This window comes from Eptesicus fuscus, chromosome 13 (genome assembly GCF_027574615.1).
Source record: "Eptesicus fuscus isolate TK198812 chromosome 13, DD_ASM_mEF_20220401, whole genome shotgun sequence".
Classification (NCBI taxonomy): domain Eukaryota; kingdom Metazoa; phylum Chordata; class Mammalia; order Chiroptera; family Vespertilionidae; genus Eptesicus; species Eptesicus fuscus.
In genome coordinates this window covers 80,036,779-80,054,304 of record NC_072485.1, presented here as the reverse complement: position 1 = coordinate 80,054,304, position 17,526 = coordinate 80,036,779, and the positions used below count along the sequence as shown (strand labels likewise).

Below are 17,526 nucleotides of genomic sequence, written 5' to 3'. Positions count from 1 at the left end.
ACTCCAGGATCCTGATTTCTGTTGCAGGGTCTGTGATCTGCACAGCCAGTGGTAATTGGTGCTTCCTTAGCCAGAGGAACATGCAAAACACACTCACATTCAACCACTAATGCATGCATGAGCCTGCAGCGCACACTCACAGCCATGCACACCTACCCATGTGCACACAGCCACTCCCAAAGCAGCACAAGGGACAGCTGCAGAAATGCCCCACAGGGTAAGACACCCACAGGAGGCACGTGCTTGCTGAAGAACACGCACAAACTTGTGCGCACAGGTCCCTGCACACTCAGGGGAACAGGTGCACACAGAGGGCCTGCCGTGGGTCACCCTCCCCCTGAGGTACTCGGCAGAGCGGTCAATTATTGCGTAGATGAGTGAGGACACCCACCTACCAGAGGTCTCCCTCCCCAGCCTGTAAGGGGGTAAGGGGGAGGGGGTAACCCAGGCTGCAGGGCGTGTGTCCTAGGGGTCGGGAAGAGAGATCCGGGGAGACCCTCAGGCTGGCTCCACCAAGGCCACTAAAGGAGGCAGAGAACGGGAACCGCTGAGTCAGGGCCTGTGGCTGTGAAAGGCCTCTGACCCCACAGCCCACTGCCCACCATCCCCCCTGACTGCCTCCTCCCCTGCAGCGCACACACAGGTTCATCCAGTCAGGCACGGTGCATACGTGGCAGACAGGTGCAGTGATTCACAGAATGTCTCTCACACTCTATAGATGGTTGGGGAGGATGTCAGGAGGACAGGGCCAGGAAAGAATGTAAGAGTGAGCGTGAGCATTTGTCTCCTGTCCCCCTCCCCAGCTCCCTGGGCCACCTTTGCCCGTCAAGGGCAGGAAAGGTCACCTGACAGCTGCTGCACCTCCCTGCCCCTCCCCCCAGCTCCAAGGACGCCTCCCCCAAGGCCCAAGGTTCAGACTACCTAATGCAGTTGGGACCCACCACCTCAAGACCCCCTCCCCATTTACCCCCCCCCAATGTGGCCTTCTCTGGTGCGAAGTCCAGTGGGCTCACAAGGCGAAGGGGAAATGCAGCAAATGCAGCGTGCGTGTCTGAGCACACACATGCATACATGCAATGTGAAGCGCATACACCGGATTCACACATGCAACCATGAACAGACAGTCCCACGGCACATTCATATTCCCAGGCAGGTCGGCCCTGGGCACGTTTATGCATGCGCACACACACACACACACACACACACACACACACACTGGGAAGAGGCCAGGCTGGGGCTGGGGGCGGCGGGGAGGGGAGGCCACAGGCTGCAGGGATGGAGGCAGCACGGGAGGCGGGCAGCTCAGGGAGAGAGCTGCTCTTCACAACACAATCACCGTCTGTTGTTATAGCAACTCAGCCCCCAAATCGTGAAACGGATATTACAGCCTCAGAGGAGGAAGGGCGGGAGGGGGTTGAGGATGGAAGGAGGGACAGAGCAGGGGACCCAATGGAGGACAAGGCTTGGGGGCCAACATGGGGCTGAAAAGTAACAGGGTGGGAGAAGGAGACCCAACTGAGGAGTAGGCCAGGGGGAGTGCATCTCAAAGGGGAAGAGGGCATGGGGTCAGGGAACCCGAGGTAGGGGGCCGAGGCCACGGCCAGGACCACAGATATTGAGCTTTGCAGGTGCGAGTCAGGTGCTTAGGCTCCACCCCCAGGACACCCCCAGCTGCTGTGGGGCACACCCAGCTGGGGGGTTTGGGAAGCAGCTCCCACTCCCAGGGCTGCTGTCTGGACAAGCCTGACCCTAGGGACAGCCCGGCCCAGTTTCAAACCCTTTAGAAGACCCCCGTTCACCCTCCTAACCTAGACCAGCCTTGCAACTGGCCTTGGCCTTCCTCGGGTAGCACTGACCCCCCAAAACCTCTGTGCTGCAACCTCAGGCGGGAGGAGCTGGGTTGGGAGAGGCCACAGGAGGCTGAGAGCAGGATCAATATGCATTTCCTCTGGAAGTCACTGTCCTTCCGGCTGGCAGCAGCACCAGGCCTGCAGGCTGCAAGCCCAAGTGCAGCGCCCCCCCCCCCACCTCCAGACAGGAAAGCTGCCCAGGCCCCTCCCTCCCCCACCACCCCTCAAGCTGGCACTCAGGACAGCCCTTCCCTTCCCAGGATTCTCTGCAGTGAGCTCCCCATGGCTGGAAGAATTCAAACAGGAGCTGAAAGGCCACCTGTCAAGCAAGGGAATTTCGACTGGGCTGAAGGCTCTGGTTACCCAAAACCTCTGGGCCCAGTGAGTCTGGGTGCAAAGAAGTGCTGGTTTCAAGTTTTAGGCCCCGAGATTCTGGACTCCTCGAGATGTCAGAGCCTCTCCAAGATGCTTAAGCTCCAAGGTTTTCTGGTCCTAAGGGTCTATCCCCCAGGCTTCTAGTCCCCCCAAGATTCCAGATACATGAGACCTCAGATCTCCCAAGATTCTCTGACTACAGACTTGACCACTCCAACATTCTAGTCCCGCCCCCTCCACGAGTCTTGGCTCTGATGGCCTAGGTTCATGACACGGGCCTTTTTATTCCTGGAAAATACAAATATTCACAAGAGTCTGTACAACCTTAGGGACACCAGCCCTGGCCCTGCCCTCAGCCACATGCCACCCTCATGCCCCACCCCCCCCCAGCCCAGCCTGCCGCCCCAGCACCCGGCTCCCTGCTCTGGTCCAGGTCTTTGCTCCAAGGCAGGCATGAGTGCTTGATCCAGTCACAGCTGGGAAGAGAAAAACAGAGGTGGTGAGGAAGATCCTTCCCCCCAAAGTAGGAGTCCCCCTGGCCCAGGCCATTCAGACAGAGCGCGCTTTCCCGGACCCCACCCCCAGCCCCGGCCCCCAGTGTGGAGGCTCTGGCCAAAGCTGTGGGAGGACTCACCCTCATTACAAGTGGATGTCAAACACCCCGTCCTCCACCGTCTGTACCTCCTCTTCTCGGATCTCTGCAGGGGTTTGGGGGGTGGGGGTGTTCATCACAGGATTGACTCCTGGGTCCCCGTGCCTTCAGCAGCGCTTGCCCCGCCCACAGGAGGCACCCAGCCCCCGCCCGGAAGCAGACCGACCCATCCACCAAAAATCAATTCATTGAAGGACCGAACGGCCCAATTTTTGAGGTTCTGCTAAGTGTTCATTTTGCCGCAGCTTCTTCGCAGCCACAGACTTGTCAGCGCAGTTTGCTTAAATGTCAGTGTTGTGCGTGTCACATTCGAGACACCAGCACTTCTGGAGGGTTCCATGCAAATGGTTTTATCTTTTCTATTTTTGAGGACTTATGCTGATCCGAAAGGTTGTGGTCAACGGCCTTAGACCCCAGCTTAGCACAGTTGTTCAGACTGCTCTCAGCAAAATGATCCTTTGAGGAATTATCATTCAGCAAACTGACCTAAAACCACCAGAGACCCCCAGAGAGCTGCAGGTGATTTTGGGGGTAAGGGGCTTAGAATTCTCAAAATGTGTCCAGAGCAGCCAGACAAGAAAATGCAGGTAAATGGCTCACATAACTCCCTCTCCAACCCATTGCCAATCCCCCTAACAAAATAAGAGTGTGACTGGAATCTGGAAGTCTCTTTCCTTTTTACTCTTCTTTATATACGAAAGTCTCTCTCCTCCTCAGCCTCAGAAGGTCAAGGGTTCCTTGGCTACCTTCTGGCACCCTTACCAGTCCAACCCTCTTCATCACCCTACCAAAATAAGAGAATTGCACAAACTCTGAAAGGGTTTCCATCCTGGCCCTGCCTTCCTCCCTCCACAGGCCAACACAGAATGAGACCTCTTCTTACCTGGATGCCGGGAGCCTCGCCTGCCGGGGCGGGGCAGGGAGAAGCTGAAGGTGCGGTGGTGGGTGTGCGTGGGTGAGGGCGAGGACGCACACCCCTCCAGACTCATGCTCTGGGCCCGGCGCCGGCACTCCACTGACAGGCGATCCTTGCACTGCTTGTGGCAGTTCACACCACAGGCTGGGGAGGCAGACGGGGAGCCCAGCCCGGGCCATTGGTCAGAACACCCTCCGTCCCATTCTTAGGCCTGCACCTCTCCCAGCTTCCTTTGCTCCTGAGCAGCTGCCCCACCAAAACAAAAGTCTCCTTCCAAAGGGCTCTCTTGATCCTACTTGCCATTCTATGCCCTCTCCCAAAACCCTTCACATATAATCATCACCTCCCTGGCTCCAAGCGACTTCACTCCCATTGCAACTGCCCCACCAAAATAAGAGTCCCCACCCAGAGAGTAACTCTTCCCAAAAAGAGTCAGCCTAGCAGCCCCGCCCTGCGGTCTCACCTCGGCATTTGAGGCCCTGCTTGTAGATGCCCAGGATCTGAAACAGAGGAGAAGGGCCGTGCTGGGGGAGGTATGTATAGGTGATGACTCTACTTCTTCCTTCTCCGGGGCCGGGCCTGGGCCTGACCCTCTCTGGGCCCTTAAGGGTTAGGGTTAGGGTTAGGGTTAGGGTTAGGGTTAGGGTTAGGGTTAAGGTTAGGGTTAGGGTTAGGGTTAGGGTTAAGGTTAGGGTTAGGGTTAGGGTTAGATGCAGGAGAGCAAGAGGAGAGGCAGGTGAAATTAATGAGGCTGGCTTGCCTGGGCTGAGAGCTGAGAGGGCTCTGGCAGGAGCGGGGCCAGGAGGGAGAACAGGGCGGGGCGGGGTGGGTGATGGGGGCTGGAGGGGTGTGGCTTGGGCGGGGGCTCACCAGGGCCTTGCAGTGGCGGCAGGCAACGGGGCGCAAGGAGTTGCTCTCTTGGAAGTTGTGTACGAAGCCCATGCGGCCGCCCAGCACGGAGCTGGAGCGGAGGAAGTAGGAGATCATCTCCTCGCGGCTGATGCAGCCATCCCTGTCGGGGAGGGGAGCACCTCCGTTGGAGCCCTCCCCAGGCCCGCCCCCCCCGCTGGGAAACCCCTGCCACAGAAAAGGTCCTCACCAAACGCCGGGTTTGACCCGGGTGCAGGGAGGAGAAAGGACACCGGGCTGGCGTCAGACAGTTGTCGGGCTGCTACTAACCAGTCGTGTGGCCTCGGGCAAGTCCCTTCAGGGTTTCCTCCCCAGAAAACAGGGCTTGCCTTCCCTGCCCCGCCCCCCGCACAGAGTCGGTGTGCAAACGCAAAGGGCCTGCTTTCCCCGGGTGATCAGCCTCTGCTTCCCACACGGAGCTCGGACAGGCACCAGCTCCGAGCCCCGAGGACTAAGGAGGTCTCTGAGGAGTTCTGGGGCCAGGAACCCCATCACCCTGCGGTTAGGAAAAGAGCGAGCATGCGCTCTGCAGATCCACAGACCTGACTCACATCTGGCTCCACTACTCCCTGGCTGTGTGACCTCCAGCTGGTTAGAGCTCTCTGTGCCTCAGTTTCCTCTTCTCTAAATGAGGATAATGGTCGTTCCTACACCTCAAGCTGGGGGTGGGGGGGTGAGGATTAAGTGAGATAGCGCACACGAAGCATTTGGGACAGTGTCTGGGGAGTCACTGGGTCCCGGGCTACCCCGAGCTGTTTCTGCCGAGGCTGGTCTGGGGCGCCATGGTGGGATGCGGGTGGTCCCTCAAGTTCAGGGGCATTGGGACAACTGTCCAGTTAGGAGAAAACAGACGGCTGGATTCCTACCTCCTACTGTGCATGAAAACCAAATCCCCACTGACCTGAGAACGCCAATGTGAAAAGATAAACATTATCAAAGAACCTGAAAAGGTTAAAGAGAATCTCTTTGGAATCTTGAGGGGGGTGAGGGCCATTCTGCACAGACCACAAATCTAGGAAGCTACAAAGAAAAAGACTGACATACTGAACACACAACATTTTTCAAATTTTTTATACGGGAAAAGACGACATAAATGACAGACTGGAGGAAAATATTTGCAAACACATTCTACAGCAAAGGGTTAATATCCATTAACAGAGATTCCGAAAATCAATGAGGAAAAAGACCAACAAACCCAGTGGAATAATGGACAAAGACTATGAACAGGCAATTAACAGAAGAAATATAAGTGGCCAATAAACATATGAAAAGACATCCTACCCCCACTCGTGTGAAAGAAATGCGGATTTAACCAAGACACCATTTGCCAATTAAACTGGCAAAGTTGTAAAGCTTATTATAGGTTCCGCTGTTGGCAGGGAAGCTGGGAAACGGCACTCGTGCGCTGCTGCCGAGGGCGCAAGCTGGCACCACCTCGGCTGAGGTCACTTTGGCGGTCTCTCTCCTGATTGAGAATGTGCGTATCTTTTGATTCAATTCTCCCACTTCTAGGAATTTCTCCTACAGACACAGTGGCCTGAGTGCGTCGCCACAAAGATGTCCACAGCAGCCCGCATGTATTAATAGCGAAAACTGGGCACGACCCACACATCCATCAGCGGAAGAATGGCGAGGTAGAGGATGCCCCGCCGCATCACGGACTACTCGGATGCCGTTCTAAAGAATGACGTAGTCCTGCATGCATCGGCATGAAGAGATGTCCGTGATAAAGGCTTACGTGGAAAACAAAAGCAAAACAAAGCATGGCATGCAGTTCTGCCAAGATAGTGACTAAAACAAACAAACACACAAAAGCACCTGAAAGCCTTACGGCTACAAACATCTAGGTGCTGGTGACATATAAAAAATAGCTTTAAATGCATAGGCGAGTTTGAAAGAAAAAAAATATGGAAACCCCCAAGTTCCAGAACCCAAGAGGGAGCTTCAAGCTGAGGCAGTGAGTTGGGCCCCAACGCTGGGTTGCTGGTCTCCCTCCTGGCGAGCCAGGTGCTGGTTTTATTGCGATTGCTGGTGGTGGTGGTGGGTGTGTGTGTGTGGTGGTGTGTGTGTGTGTGTGTGTGTGTGTGTGTGTGTGTGTAAATATGTTTTTATTGATTTGAGAGAGAGAGGAAGGGAGAGGGAGAGAAACGTCAATCAGCTGCCTCGTGCATGCCCCCTGCTGGGGATCTAGCTGGCAACCAGCCAGGGCCAGGTGCTGGGTTTTGATACGCAACCAGGGGAGGCCCAAGGCGGTGGCCTTGCAGGTGGTGCGGAGCTAAGGCTGAGACGCCAGCTTGAAGCTGGGCCTCCAAGGTCTCTGAGGGCTGCATCCTCACTGAAAATGTGGCCTGAAAAAAAAACCACCCACCCCACCCAGGGAGATAACATGGAACTCTGTCTCAACTCTGGGTGGAGAAACAAAACAATTACAACCAACACCATGGGCAGAGCTGGATTTATGCTGTAATTCTGTTTGTCCATGACACAAACACAGGCAAACAAAATCTGTCAATTTGCACATGCATGAAAGAAAGAAAAAAAAAAAAAAAAAAGACTGGAAGGATACACATATTGCCAAACCAGGAACCCTGCCAAGGGTCTTACTAGGAAGTTATGATAATAACCTCTTCAGCTAGGAAAGGAGGAAGGCAACTTTCCACTTCTTACTTTATACACTTTGTTGATTACAAATCTGTTTTCCTACCTGATTTTTTTTAAACCAGGGATTTTTGCATTATGGAAAAAAAAAACGGTTTTTAAATACAGATCAACGTTTAAAAATATCTTGACCTGTAAATTTTGATTGGAATTTTATCTGTTCAGCAAAGCAGATATGATTATGGTCGCAGGGGGCACATTTAACCTACCTCAGACAACCAGCTGTTTGTCCAAATTGTCAGCTTGTGAATTGTTGATAAGCAAGTGGGTGCTAATTACAGGCCTTTCTTATCTATTCATTAAAACAGGCTACCCAGGGATTCCACTTGCCCACCCTGCGTGCCAGCTGGGAGCCCCGCAAATGAAATGGCATTTGTGGAGAAACCGTCCCCAGGCCGCCGTCGCTGTAAGGTGCAGGGGGAGCCCCCATCTGTCTGAACGGGTGAGCCACAGGCCTGGCTGCTTTCAGGAGCCCTGTGACCCCAAAGAAGAGTTCCTTCCCACAGGGGTAGCTTTCTCTGCCAAGAGCATCTGGTCCAATGGCTGATCGTGCACAGAAGGAAACTGAACCCCAAGGGGAAGTGAGCTCGCCTTCCCTCTCCCCAGCCCCCAGCCCTCCTCACTGGTTCTGGTCGAGGTCCCCAAAGGCGCTGAGGTAAGGGAAGTTCCCACGGATGATCTGGAACTCTTCCTGAGAGATGTGGCCATCCCCATCGACGTCAAAGTTCCGGAACACAGACTTGGGGACACAGAAGGACACAGAGAACAGGGGAATAAAAGCCCCAGCAGCCCCATCCTGCCTGCACTCTCAGTCCGTGTGAAAGGGTGTCCAGATGTGGGCAGCTGTCCACCTCCCCGCCACCTCCCTCTCCCATACCCCGTGCCTTCTGGAGAGTGAGTGCTGGCCCTTGAACTTGGCACCGGTGCTGGTTCCTGGACTGGTGCCCTGGCAAAGCCAGCGTCCTAAGGCTCCAGAGCCTGCCGCCAGGGTCTCACCTCCACCATCTTCTCGATGTGCTCCACCACGAGCGCCTGGTCCAGCTTGGGTTTGGCCGCTGAGGTCCATTCCTCCAGCACAGGGGCCCGGGGAGGCGGGGTGCAGCTGATGGGGCTGGTTGGCTGTGGGAATGGTCAGGCCTGAGCGAGAGCCAGAGGTGAGGGAGCCCAGAGCCCAGGGGAGCGGAGAGGAGAAGCAGGGGTGCAGGAGCCTGCGCAACAGGCAGGAGGGGTGAGGCAGCTGCTAAGTTTGAGCCTGTCCTAGGACCACCCACACCCACCTAACGCCTGCCCACTGGGAAAACTCCGACCAAATAAAAGCCCTCACATCCTGGGCTTAGGGGTGGGCGGTGGGGGGGGCGCTGTGGGGGAGGAAGGGGATGGGCCGCGTGGAGAAGGAGGGTCCACTTCTCACCGACTTGCAGCGCGGCTCCCGCTGCAGGGACAGCTGGTACAGCTCGTCCTCCGTCTGATACTGATCCAGCGACACCTGCGACACACAGGTCTGTCACAGCACAGGCCTGGCTGCTCTCGGAGCCCGCTGCCTGAGCCCAGGTCACAGGTCCACCAGAGACTGCAGCTCAGCCCGAGCCCAGGCCAGAAGACAGACTCGGGACAAGGCCAGCTTAGAACACACCCCCAGCAGCCACATGCCAGCCAGCACACAGACCACAGGCCAAGCTCCCCCTAAACCTCGAGCAAAGGGCACTGCCAAGGTCTCAGCCAGAAGCAGGTCAGGCCCTGGCCGGTGCGGCTCAGTTGGTTGGCGCATCATCCCGTACACCAATAGGTCGGGTGCATAGGGGAGGCAACTGATAAATGTTTCTCTCATGTTGATGTCTCTCTCTCTCTGTCTGTCTCTCTCTCTGTCTCTCTCTCTGTGTCTGTCTCTCTCTCTCCCTCTCCCTCTCTCTCTCTCTCTCCCTCTCCCTCTCTGTTAATTTTAAAAGAAGAAGAAGAAGAAAAAGAAGAAGAAGAAGAAGAAGAAGAAGAAGAAGAAGAAGAAGAAGAAGAGGAGGAGGAGGAAGAGGAGGAGGAGGAGGAGGAGGAGGAGGAGGAGGAGGAGGAATAATAATAATAATAATCCAGGTCAAACCCAGCCAAAACCTCAAATTCACCCCCGACCTAGAACCCAACCCAGCATTCAGAATCCAATCCAGCTCAGACTTCAGCCCTGACCCCAGTCCAGAGCTTGGAGGTAGCTAACAATCCATCTAAACCGAAAACCTACGCCGCAGCCCAGATCAGAACCCAGCTCCCACCCTGGACCTCCAAACCGAGTCCAAGGTCACACCCCGAACCGCAGAGCTCAGTGCCATGTTTAGAAACCACCCCTGCACCCCGAATCCAGACCTTGGCCCCAAATCTTGAACACAATCCACTGCTGGTAACTCAATCCAGGGCCCACACGCCGGCCTCGAGAGCAGACCTCAGTCCTGTCCGGAGCCCGGAGCCCATCTCAGAATCCACGCCAAGCCCAGAGCCCAGGCTGGATCTTGGTCCCTCGCTCCGAACCAAGAACCCCCGGCCAGGCCGGCAGCCATGTGTGAGCCCGGGGCCCGCTGTGGCTGTCAGCCCGGTGCCTGGCCTCACCGTGAGCAGGCTCAGCAGGTCAGGGTTCGCCTGCACTGGTGGCCGGAGGCTGGTCACCATGGCCAGCTCCTCCAAGATGCTGAAGAGCTGCTTCATCTTGGCCCCGTTAAGCCGGGTCCGGGCAGGGTCCAGCCAGTCAGGCAGTGCCAGCTGCAGGGCCACCAGGTCCTTGAGGTGCACGCCCAGGATGGGGAAGCGGAAGCCCACGCAGGCTGCCAGCCGCCGCCGGTAGTTGCCGTAGTTGCTGGTGGCCGTCACCAGTTCTGTCAGACCTTCCCAGAGCTGGGGGCAAAGGGCAGAAGGTCACACACATACAGCCATCGCTGGGTCAACCATCCCCCGCCTCCCCCACTCAGCCCTAGAAACGTGGGAGAGGATGAGGATCTGAGTCAGGGATGGGTGAAAGGGCAAAATCCTCCCTCACTGTCCCCCAGCACTGGCTCCCTGCGCCCCTGAGGGTCAGAGTTAATAGGTCATGAGTTCAAGGGAACACCCATTGCCAAGGACCACACCTGTACACCAGGCCTGGCCACAGGTCATCAACATTTAACAGGAGAAGACACTGAGGCTCGGAGGCAAAGCAGCGCAGGAATAATTAGAACAACGTTCTTGGGTGTGTCGTCCCTAACAGTCCGAGCTGGGAAAACCCCGAATGTTCAACTGCAGAGTAGATCATACACTGGAGCGGACTTACAATAAAACATTATGTCGCAATGAAAATGAATGAACGAGTGCTCCACATAACAGAATGTAAGAATGAGAGACGATATAAAGTAACATAAACAACATCATTCCATTTATAGAAAGTTCAAAAACGGGCAACAAAAACCCCACAGTGTTTTGGGGTGCATGCCTGAGTGGTGGAGCTATAAGGAAAAGCAGGGCATCGTTATGACAGGCGGGACATCGGTCGCCTCTGCTGGGGCGGGAGTGACGGTCCGAGGTGCTGGGAGCTTCGGGGGCTGTCGATGTTCTATCTCTTGACCTGGGTGCTGGCTACACAGCTGTTTCCTTTATCATTTGTCTTTTAAGTGTACGTATGTTCTATATACTTTTCTATGTGTATGTCACCCATATGTTAAGCAAGATAAAAGGAGGAGAAAACAAGCTTTGGAGTCAGGCAGACCTGTGAGCCCGCGTGCTGCCACTTTCACTGTGTAACATGGCAAAAGCATTGGATCCCTCCAAGCCTCAGTTTCCCCACCTGTCAAATGAGGGCAGGAGTGCCCAGCACTCGCTGCTGTGAGTTCCCAGGGAAGCCAGACCTGGGAAGGCAGGCGGAGTCCAGGGCCCCCCCCAGCCCCAGGCACCTTGATGGTCTCAGGGCTAACGTGGCTGTGGGTCTCCTTGAGGCGAGAGATGGAGCTGTGGCTCAGGCCCCCGACCACCGCCATCAGCGTGTTGAAGTTCTGCAGCTGTAGCAGCTTCTGGGGGACAAAAGGGGGGCGGAGGGGGGAGGGGCATCACTGAATGGGTCCAGAATCCGGCCCAGCTTTTCTGGAGAGGAGGCAGTGGGTTCCTGGCCATGGGGGAGGCCCGGCGGGAACAGGGGAGGGGCAGGCACCTCCGCCACGTGGACGAAGTGTGTGATGACCAGGGCCCGCTGCGGGGCTGTGGGCTTGCTGAGGATCATGAGCTGGACCCACTGCGAGACGCTGTTGAAAAGGGAGATGAATCGCTCCAGGACAGGGTTGTCCACGGTGCAGCCGTGAGTCACAAAACTGTGATAGTCCTGGAACTGGGGGTGGGAGCAGCCTCAGTGCCGGCCCGGCGGGCCCCTCCCTTCACCCATAGCCACGCCTCCCCTCCAGGTGCCCTGTGGCGGCTATACTGAAACCACCCGCCCACCCTGTGACCCCACCTACCCCAAGGATGCTGCCCCTTCTGGGACCCGGCCCCAGCCTGCACCCCACCCCGGACCGAAGCCCTCGGCCACACCAGGATCTTGCTGAAGGAGCGGTACTCCAGGTAGGTGAGATGCTCCGCCAGCTCCATGGGCTCCAGGTGGTCAAACAACAGGGACATCTTGCGCTTCTTCTGTGCCACTGGGTTCCGCTGGGTCACCTGCCGCTGCCACTTGTAGGTGGGGCTGCGGGGGCAAGGGCAGTGAGCCCTTTGCTGGAGATGCCCCACACGCATGCAAACGCACGCCCCTCAAGCCGACCGAGGCCCTCCGCACTGTCCCCCGCCCCAGAACTCCTGCAAGCTCCCCTCACCATGCACCCCACGCGCAGTTATGGAAGGCGAGCTCTGGGCCAGGCACTGGGCTAGACGCCGGGGGTCAGAGATGAGCAAGACATGGTTCCTGCCCCCAAGGAGCTCACAGGCTACTGAGGGAGACGGACACAGAAACAGACAACACAGAGCAGCGTGGCGCGTGTCCAGGTCCTCGCACGAAGTGCCACGGGGAGCAGCGGAGGGAACAACACGTCCTGCCCCGGGAAAGCTGGGCCCTCCGAGCCCACACACGCCACGCTCGAGCTGCATGTGGTAACAGAGATGCAAGAGCAGTATGAGCAGAGCATGGCGATGGCGGAGGGTGCAGGGCTGGAGAATGGAGAGTGGACCCGAGTGGCTGCAGGACGAGGTGCGTGCGATGCGTGCGGGGCTGTGGAGGATGAGGCAGATGCCACGAGAGGCCCTAATCCCCAGCGGAGACATCTTGAAGGCGACAGAGAACCACAGACGGCTTGTAAGCAAGAGAGTGACATGACCCTCACGCATTCAATTCAACAAACATTTATTAAGCACAGACCGTGGAGGATGCCGAGTGCCTTCCCTGCCCCCAAGCTCCCCCCACGCACACGCTCTCGATGTCGATGAGGCTGCTGTGCCTGCGGTTCCCTTCTTGGTCCAGCAGAGCCTTCAACTCCTTGATCTGCTCAGCGAGCTCATGGTTCAAGTCAAACTCCGCTGGGAACGCTGAGATCCAGTACCTGCAGGAGAGCGGGAGTCACCCAAGGTGGCCCTTCCCCCACCAGCCCCTGGCATCGTAGCTCCCCATAAAAGGGGGAAAGAGCTTCAAACCATGGTTCCCCCTGACCCAGCTCTGTCCTTCCCCACCCGCTTTGGACAGATCAGAAGACCTAGGCCAGGACCAGCAGGGGCAGGCCTGTGGCAGCTCACCCACCATGGACAGAGCCGGGGGGCAAACGCACGGCCAGCTGCGTCAGACCAGGGCCCGGGGCAGGGGAGGAAGGGGAAGGTGCCCCAGGAGGGAGGACTCACCGAACCAGATGACATGTTTTCACCTGCAGGGAGCTGGAGCTGTCCGTCCGGGATTGTTGGTAGGTGACAGGGAGTTAAGGAAAACCAGAGTGAGCCTACATCTAGGAAGGGAGGCGGGACGGGGCCTGGTTCCAGGAGAAATGCTGGGGGAAGGACCTGGAGCAGGGGTGGGGCAGGCCCAGGCCGACGCTCTGGACAGAGGCTGCAGGGAGGGATGAGCGCTGAGCAGGGGAGGGAGGTGAGAGGGAAGGGGCTAGGTTCCGGGGGTCAGCTGAGAGCAGGGCCTGGTTTCTGGGAGAGGCAAGCGGCAGACCAAGCTGACAGTAGGGAAGGGTCCTAGACGGTAGGGAGCGGGGAGGCAGGCCTAGGTTGGGGAGGCAGTCAGGACTGCCTAGGCCTTAGGGAGACTGGGCCAAGCCTGAACTCTGGGACGCAGGCGGGTCCGCCTCTAGAGTGAAGCCCATCCGGGCCACGGCGGGCTAGGGGCCTGGGCTGTGGGTGAGACGCAGGAAGGATATATGTGGAGCAGTTTTGCCGCCAGCTGGGACGAAGGGATGTACCAGGGGTGCATCATGAGGAACATGCGCACCAGCTGCGGGTCCCGCACCTTCCCGGAGTCGTCTAACTCCGAGGGGCAGAGAGAAGCGGGTTGACTCTTTGTCCAGCAGCCGTGGTCTCTAAACCCCACCCCTCAGCCAGAGGGGTCTCTTCTCCCTCCACCCCCACCCCCACCCCAATCTCCTGCTTTCCCAGGATTCCGAGACCAGGAGGCAGGTTAGAAGGAGGAGGTAGGGTGGGAGAGATACAAGGCAGGATCCGAGGAACTGGATGGAGGAGGGGAGCGTGAGTGGGGCCCATCCTCCGGAGGGGAACCAGCTGGGGCGGAAGGAGCCTGGGTTCCCCAGGGTCAAGAATCCAGAGGTCATTTCCTGAGTGCTTGGGGGAAGGGGCACCCCTTCACCAGATAAGCCACCCGCATCAGCCGGAAACAGCTCCCAGGCCGGAGATAGAGAGTTCCTCCGGATTCCCAGGGGGCGGGGGAGGGGGGGCAGATAATGCACCCCGTGTGTCAAGAGTCTGGGGACCCGCATCCCTGCCTTCAACGCCACATGCTGGGGAAGGAAACATTTTCTCTTTCTGGAGCAGGGGGGCCTCTCCCCGAGGAAGATGCGGGATGCGGAGCCGAGGGGGTCGAGGCCAGAGCCTGGCCTGGGAGCGGGTCCGGAGTCAGTGTCCCGCCGGGCTCAGGCTGGGCGTGTGCGCCCGCGCCACTCACCGAAGGCTTCGATGCAGCCGCGAAGCAGCTCCTCCACCGTGCAGCCCTTGTCCAGGTCGAGGGTGCCCGCCATGGCCGCCGAGCGGGTAGGCTGGGCCAAGATGCGCTCCGGGAGCCTCCCACGGGGCTCGGACTGGACCCCTGTCCCGGGAGAGGCCGAGTGGGAGTCTGCGGAGGCGCGGGCCGGGGGAGCGGCCGGTGGGCAGGAACGGGGCGGGGCGGGCACGCCCCCTGCTGGGCAGGGGCGGCGTCGTCGGCCAAGGCCACTCCCGGGTTAAACGGTCTGGCCCGGGATGGTGCAACCCCCCAGTTGGGAAACCGGCTGGCCCAGAGACTTCCGGCCCACCCTCGGAGTCGCCAGAGGGCCAGGGACTCCCTGGGGATGGGGCCGAGCCGGGACTCCGGGGCTGGTCGGTGCGCCCCCCTGCGCCCTCTTGTCCCGCGCCCTCTCCCCGAGGCACCTGCAGCCGCGGCAGCCCGGCTCTGCGCCCCTCTCGCTTCCCTCCCTCGCAGCCTCCCTTCCCCCGCAGGGTTATTTTGGGAACCCAGAGCCTGAGGGGACCTCGGAGGAATTTCTTTCTGGGATGGGAGGGAGTAGGAACCCAGGCGTCCGGCCCGCTTGGCCCCCTCCTGGGCTCCCGGGAAGGGAGGTGGGGCTGTGGCGGCCCCGGGGCCTGCCCTTGGGGAGGAGAGAGGAAGAGGAGCAGAACATTCCTAGGGCGGGGGCGGGGGAGCCCGCTGCGGCCCGGAGGCGTCAGCGGGAAGCTGAGCCTGGGAAACGCGCTCCCTAGCCACCTCCCCCGTGAAGGTCCCAGGGGTCCCGGTCAGCCTTTCCGAAAGCCGGCCTCCTCCCCAGCCCGGGCTCCGACCCGGCTCCACGCTGCACAGCCGAACGGCGAGCGCACACACCCTACAGAGCAGGATGCCCAGAAGGGGGCGCCATTGCCGTGGGGGCTGCAGCATGCCTGTATGGCACCACCATACGCACCCATCGGGGACAGACACGCATCATACCCGAGGCTAGGACCCACCTTGGGGTGCCAGACGCCCCAGCTCACACACACCAGGGCCTCAGGCATTCGCCTGTCATCCTCCGTGTCACACACACAATGGCACCCACGCCCAGCGCACACCTCCGACCCTCAGGCACACATACCCAGCCCCCTGCTCAGAATGCAAACCCACTCCCGGGGCTGGCACCTCAGCCACGACAGCGCTGACATCGGCACACGTGTGCACACACGCCAGACAGCGCACCTACACGCATGTACACTCTTGCACATATGCACACACCCCCGTGGGCGCGCACACACGCCCATTCCACCACCACCTCTTCATCGGCGGTCCAGGCCAGCCCTGGGGTCAAACGCCCCAACACCCCTCACCACCACCACCACCCCGTCCGGCCACGGGCGGGGCTTTGTGCCACGGAAAAGCCTGTGCCCTCGGGCTGGGGCGGGGGCTCCTCCGAGGAGTTCTCGGGCAGACTTTTCCTAGGACCCGCCCAGAGCCACCCCTCGGACTCTTCCTTGCTGTGTGACCTTGAGAGTCACTTGGCCTCTCGGAGCCTCAATTTTCTCATATGTCAAATGGGGGTGTCCACGGGGGAAGGTCCCGCTGGGACCTGGCTGGGAAGGGCCGAGTGCGCCGCGATGCCGCCCCCTCCCGGGGGTTGTCCGGGCGCCTCAGCTCCCTCCCGACACCCTCCGCAGCCTCCCCACCCACCAGCCCACCGCCGCCCGCGGGCCCCGGAGCCCAGGCCCTGCTCAGGGCGGCGCCCCGCCCGCGCACGCTCCACTCACTCTCGGGACCCGGGCAGGGAGTACGCACCCGGCCCGGGAGGCGCCACCTCCGTGCGCTCCGCCCGCCCGCCTCGCTGCGGCTGCGGCTCCCGCCCGCTCTCCGCGCCGCTGCCCCGCTCCCCGCCGCCCCGCCCCCGTGCCGTGGCCGCCCCCTCCCCTCCCCGCCCCGCCCCGCCCCTGCGCGGGACTCCGCACCGCCGCTGCGCCTCCCCCACCGGGGCTCCCTCTCGCCCCGCACGCGGCGGTCCCTGCGGCAGCTTAACCCCTCCCCTGCCGCGCCGCCCGGAGGCCGGGGCCGGGCGGGGGGCTGCGCCACCGGCTGCGCCGCGGGTGGGAGAGCGGAGGTCAGGCAGAGCCGGGCGCGGAGTGGGGGACCAAACCCAGGGCCCTCTCCCCCAACCCCGGACGCCCCTGTGCCCCCCGCCCTGCCTGGCGTTGGGCAGAGGAAGCCGGGAGGGGCAGGAAGCGGATTGCGGTGGGGAAGGGGCGCCCCGCCCAGCCCCCGGCCCGGTTCCTGTTTTCGAAACAAACCGTTCCCACGGGGCTACCCCGACCCGGGGCCGAACGCCTTCCTGCGAACAGCGGGGCTCAGGCCTGGCGGCGATGGGGGCCCGGGGCACCGGGTCCTGGTGACAGTCCGGGGGCGGGGCTAGCGAGCGGGGAGCGTTTGGGGAGGAGAGGGCCTGCGGGGAGGGGAGAATGAAAACGCCGCTACCTGGAGCCGAGACCTCGATGTCTGGGGGTGTGGGGGAGCTGCAGCTCACACAGGCGGGCCCGGGGCCCCGGAAGCCTGGTGCCAGATGGGAAGGGGCAGCGGCGGGCTGCGGGTGGACTCTCCGTAGCTTGGAGACGGAGGCCTGGGCAGGGAGGAACTGGGGAGGGGCAGCCGCAGGCGGTTGGGGTCCCCACCAGCCGGGCCCAGGGGAACCGGTAACCGTTTCCGGACTGTGGGTTCAAACACACTCACTGTGAAACCACCCGCCCCAAAACTGCCTCCGACGCTGGCCCCTCCCTGCCTCAGGGCTGGGGAGCCAGGACCTCCCCCTCACTTCAACCTGGGTGATGTGAGGCCTCGGAGCAGGCCCTTTCTGGTCCTGCGTCCCCACAGCGAGGTGGGGGCGACACTGGCCCAGCCTGGGCGGCCTGTGAGCATCCCCCGCTCACACCCTCCCGGACTCGGTGGAAGCCGGGCCACCGGCTCCGAGACCCTTCAAACGCCGCAGTGGGGCGGGGCGGAGGGCGGAGTCAAGAAAGCCCCGACCTTCGCAGGC

General features: G+C 60.1%; 1 protein-coding gene across 5 annotated transcripts; it reads right to left on the bottom strand.

Annotated features, from left to right (window-relative positions):
• Positions 1–2,484: 2,484 nt before the first annotated feature.
• On the bottom strand, positions 2,485–17,208 carry RASGRP2 (RAS guanyl releasing protein 2). 5 transcript variants are annotated; one of them, XM_028135864.2, is made up of 17 exons: positions 16,971–17,208; positions 14,454–14,594; positions 13,696–13,798; positions 13,178–13,240; positions 12,754–12,885; positions 11,888–12,038; positions 11,514–11,687; positions 11,260–11,376; positions 9,950–10,231; positions 8,772–8,846; positions 8,357–8,479; positions 7,984–8,099; positions 4,664–4,805; positions 4,257–4,293; positions 3,761–3,937; positions 2,860–2,923; positions 2,485–2,701 (listed from the first exon to the last, which is right to left on the bottom strand). In XM_028135864.2, the coding sequence occupies exons 2-16, from the start codon at positions 14,524–14,526 to the stop codon at positions 2,865–2,867; spliced, it is 1,824 nt and encodes a 607-aa protein (XP_027991665.2). In that variant the 5' UTR covers positions 14,527–14,594; positions 16,971–17,208; the 3' UTR covers positions 2,485–2,701; positions 2,860–2,864. The 5 variants fall into 5 exon arrangements, with proteins under 5 accessions (XP_027991665.2, XP_054581801.1, XP_054581802.1 ...); XM_054725826.1 differs by lacking the exon at positions 16,971–17,208 and adding an exon at positions 16,787–16,885; XM_054725827.1 differs by lacking the exon at positions 16,971–17,208 and adding an exon at positions 16,804–16,885.
• Positions 17,209–17,526: the final 318 nt, after the last annotated feature.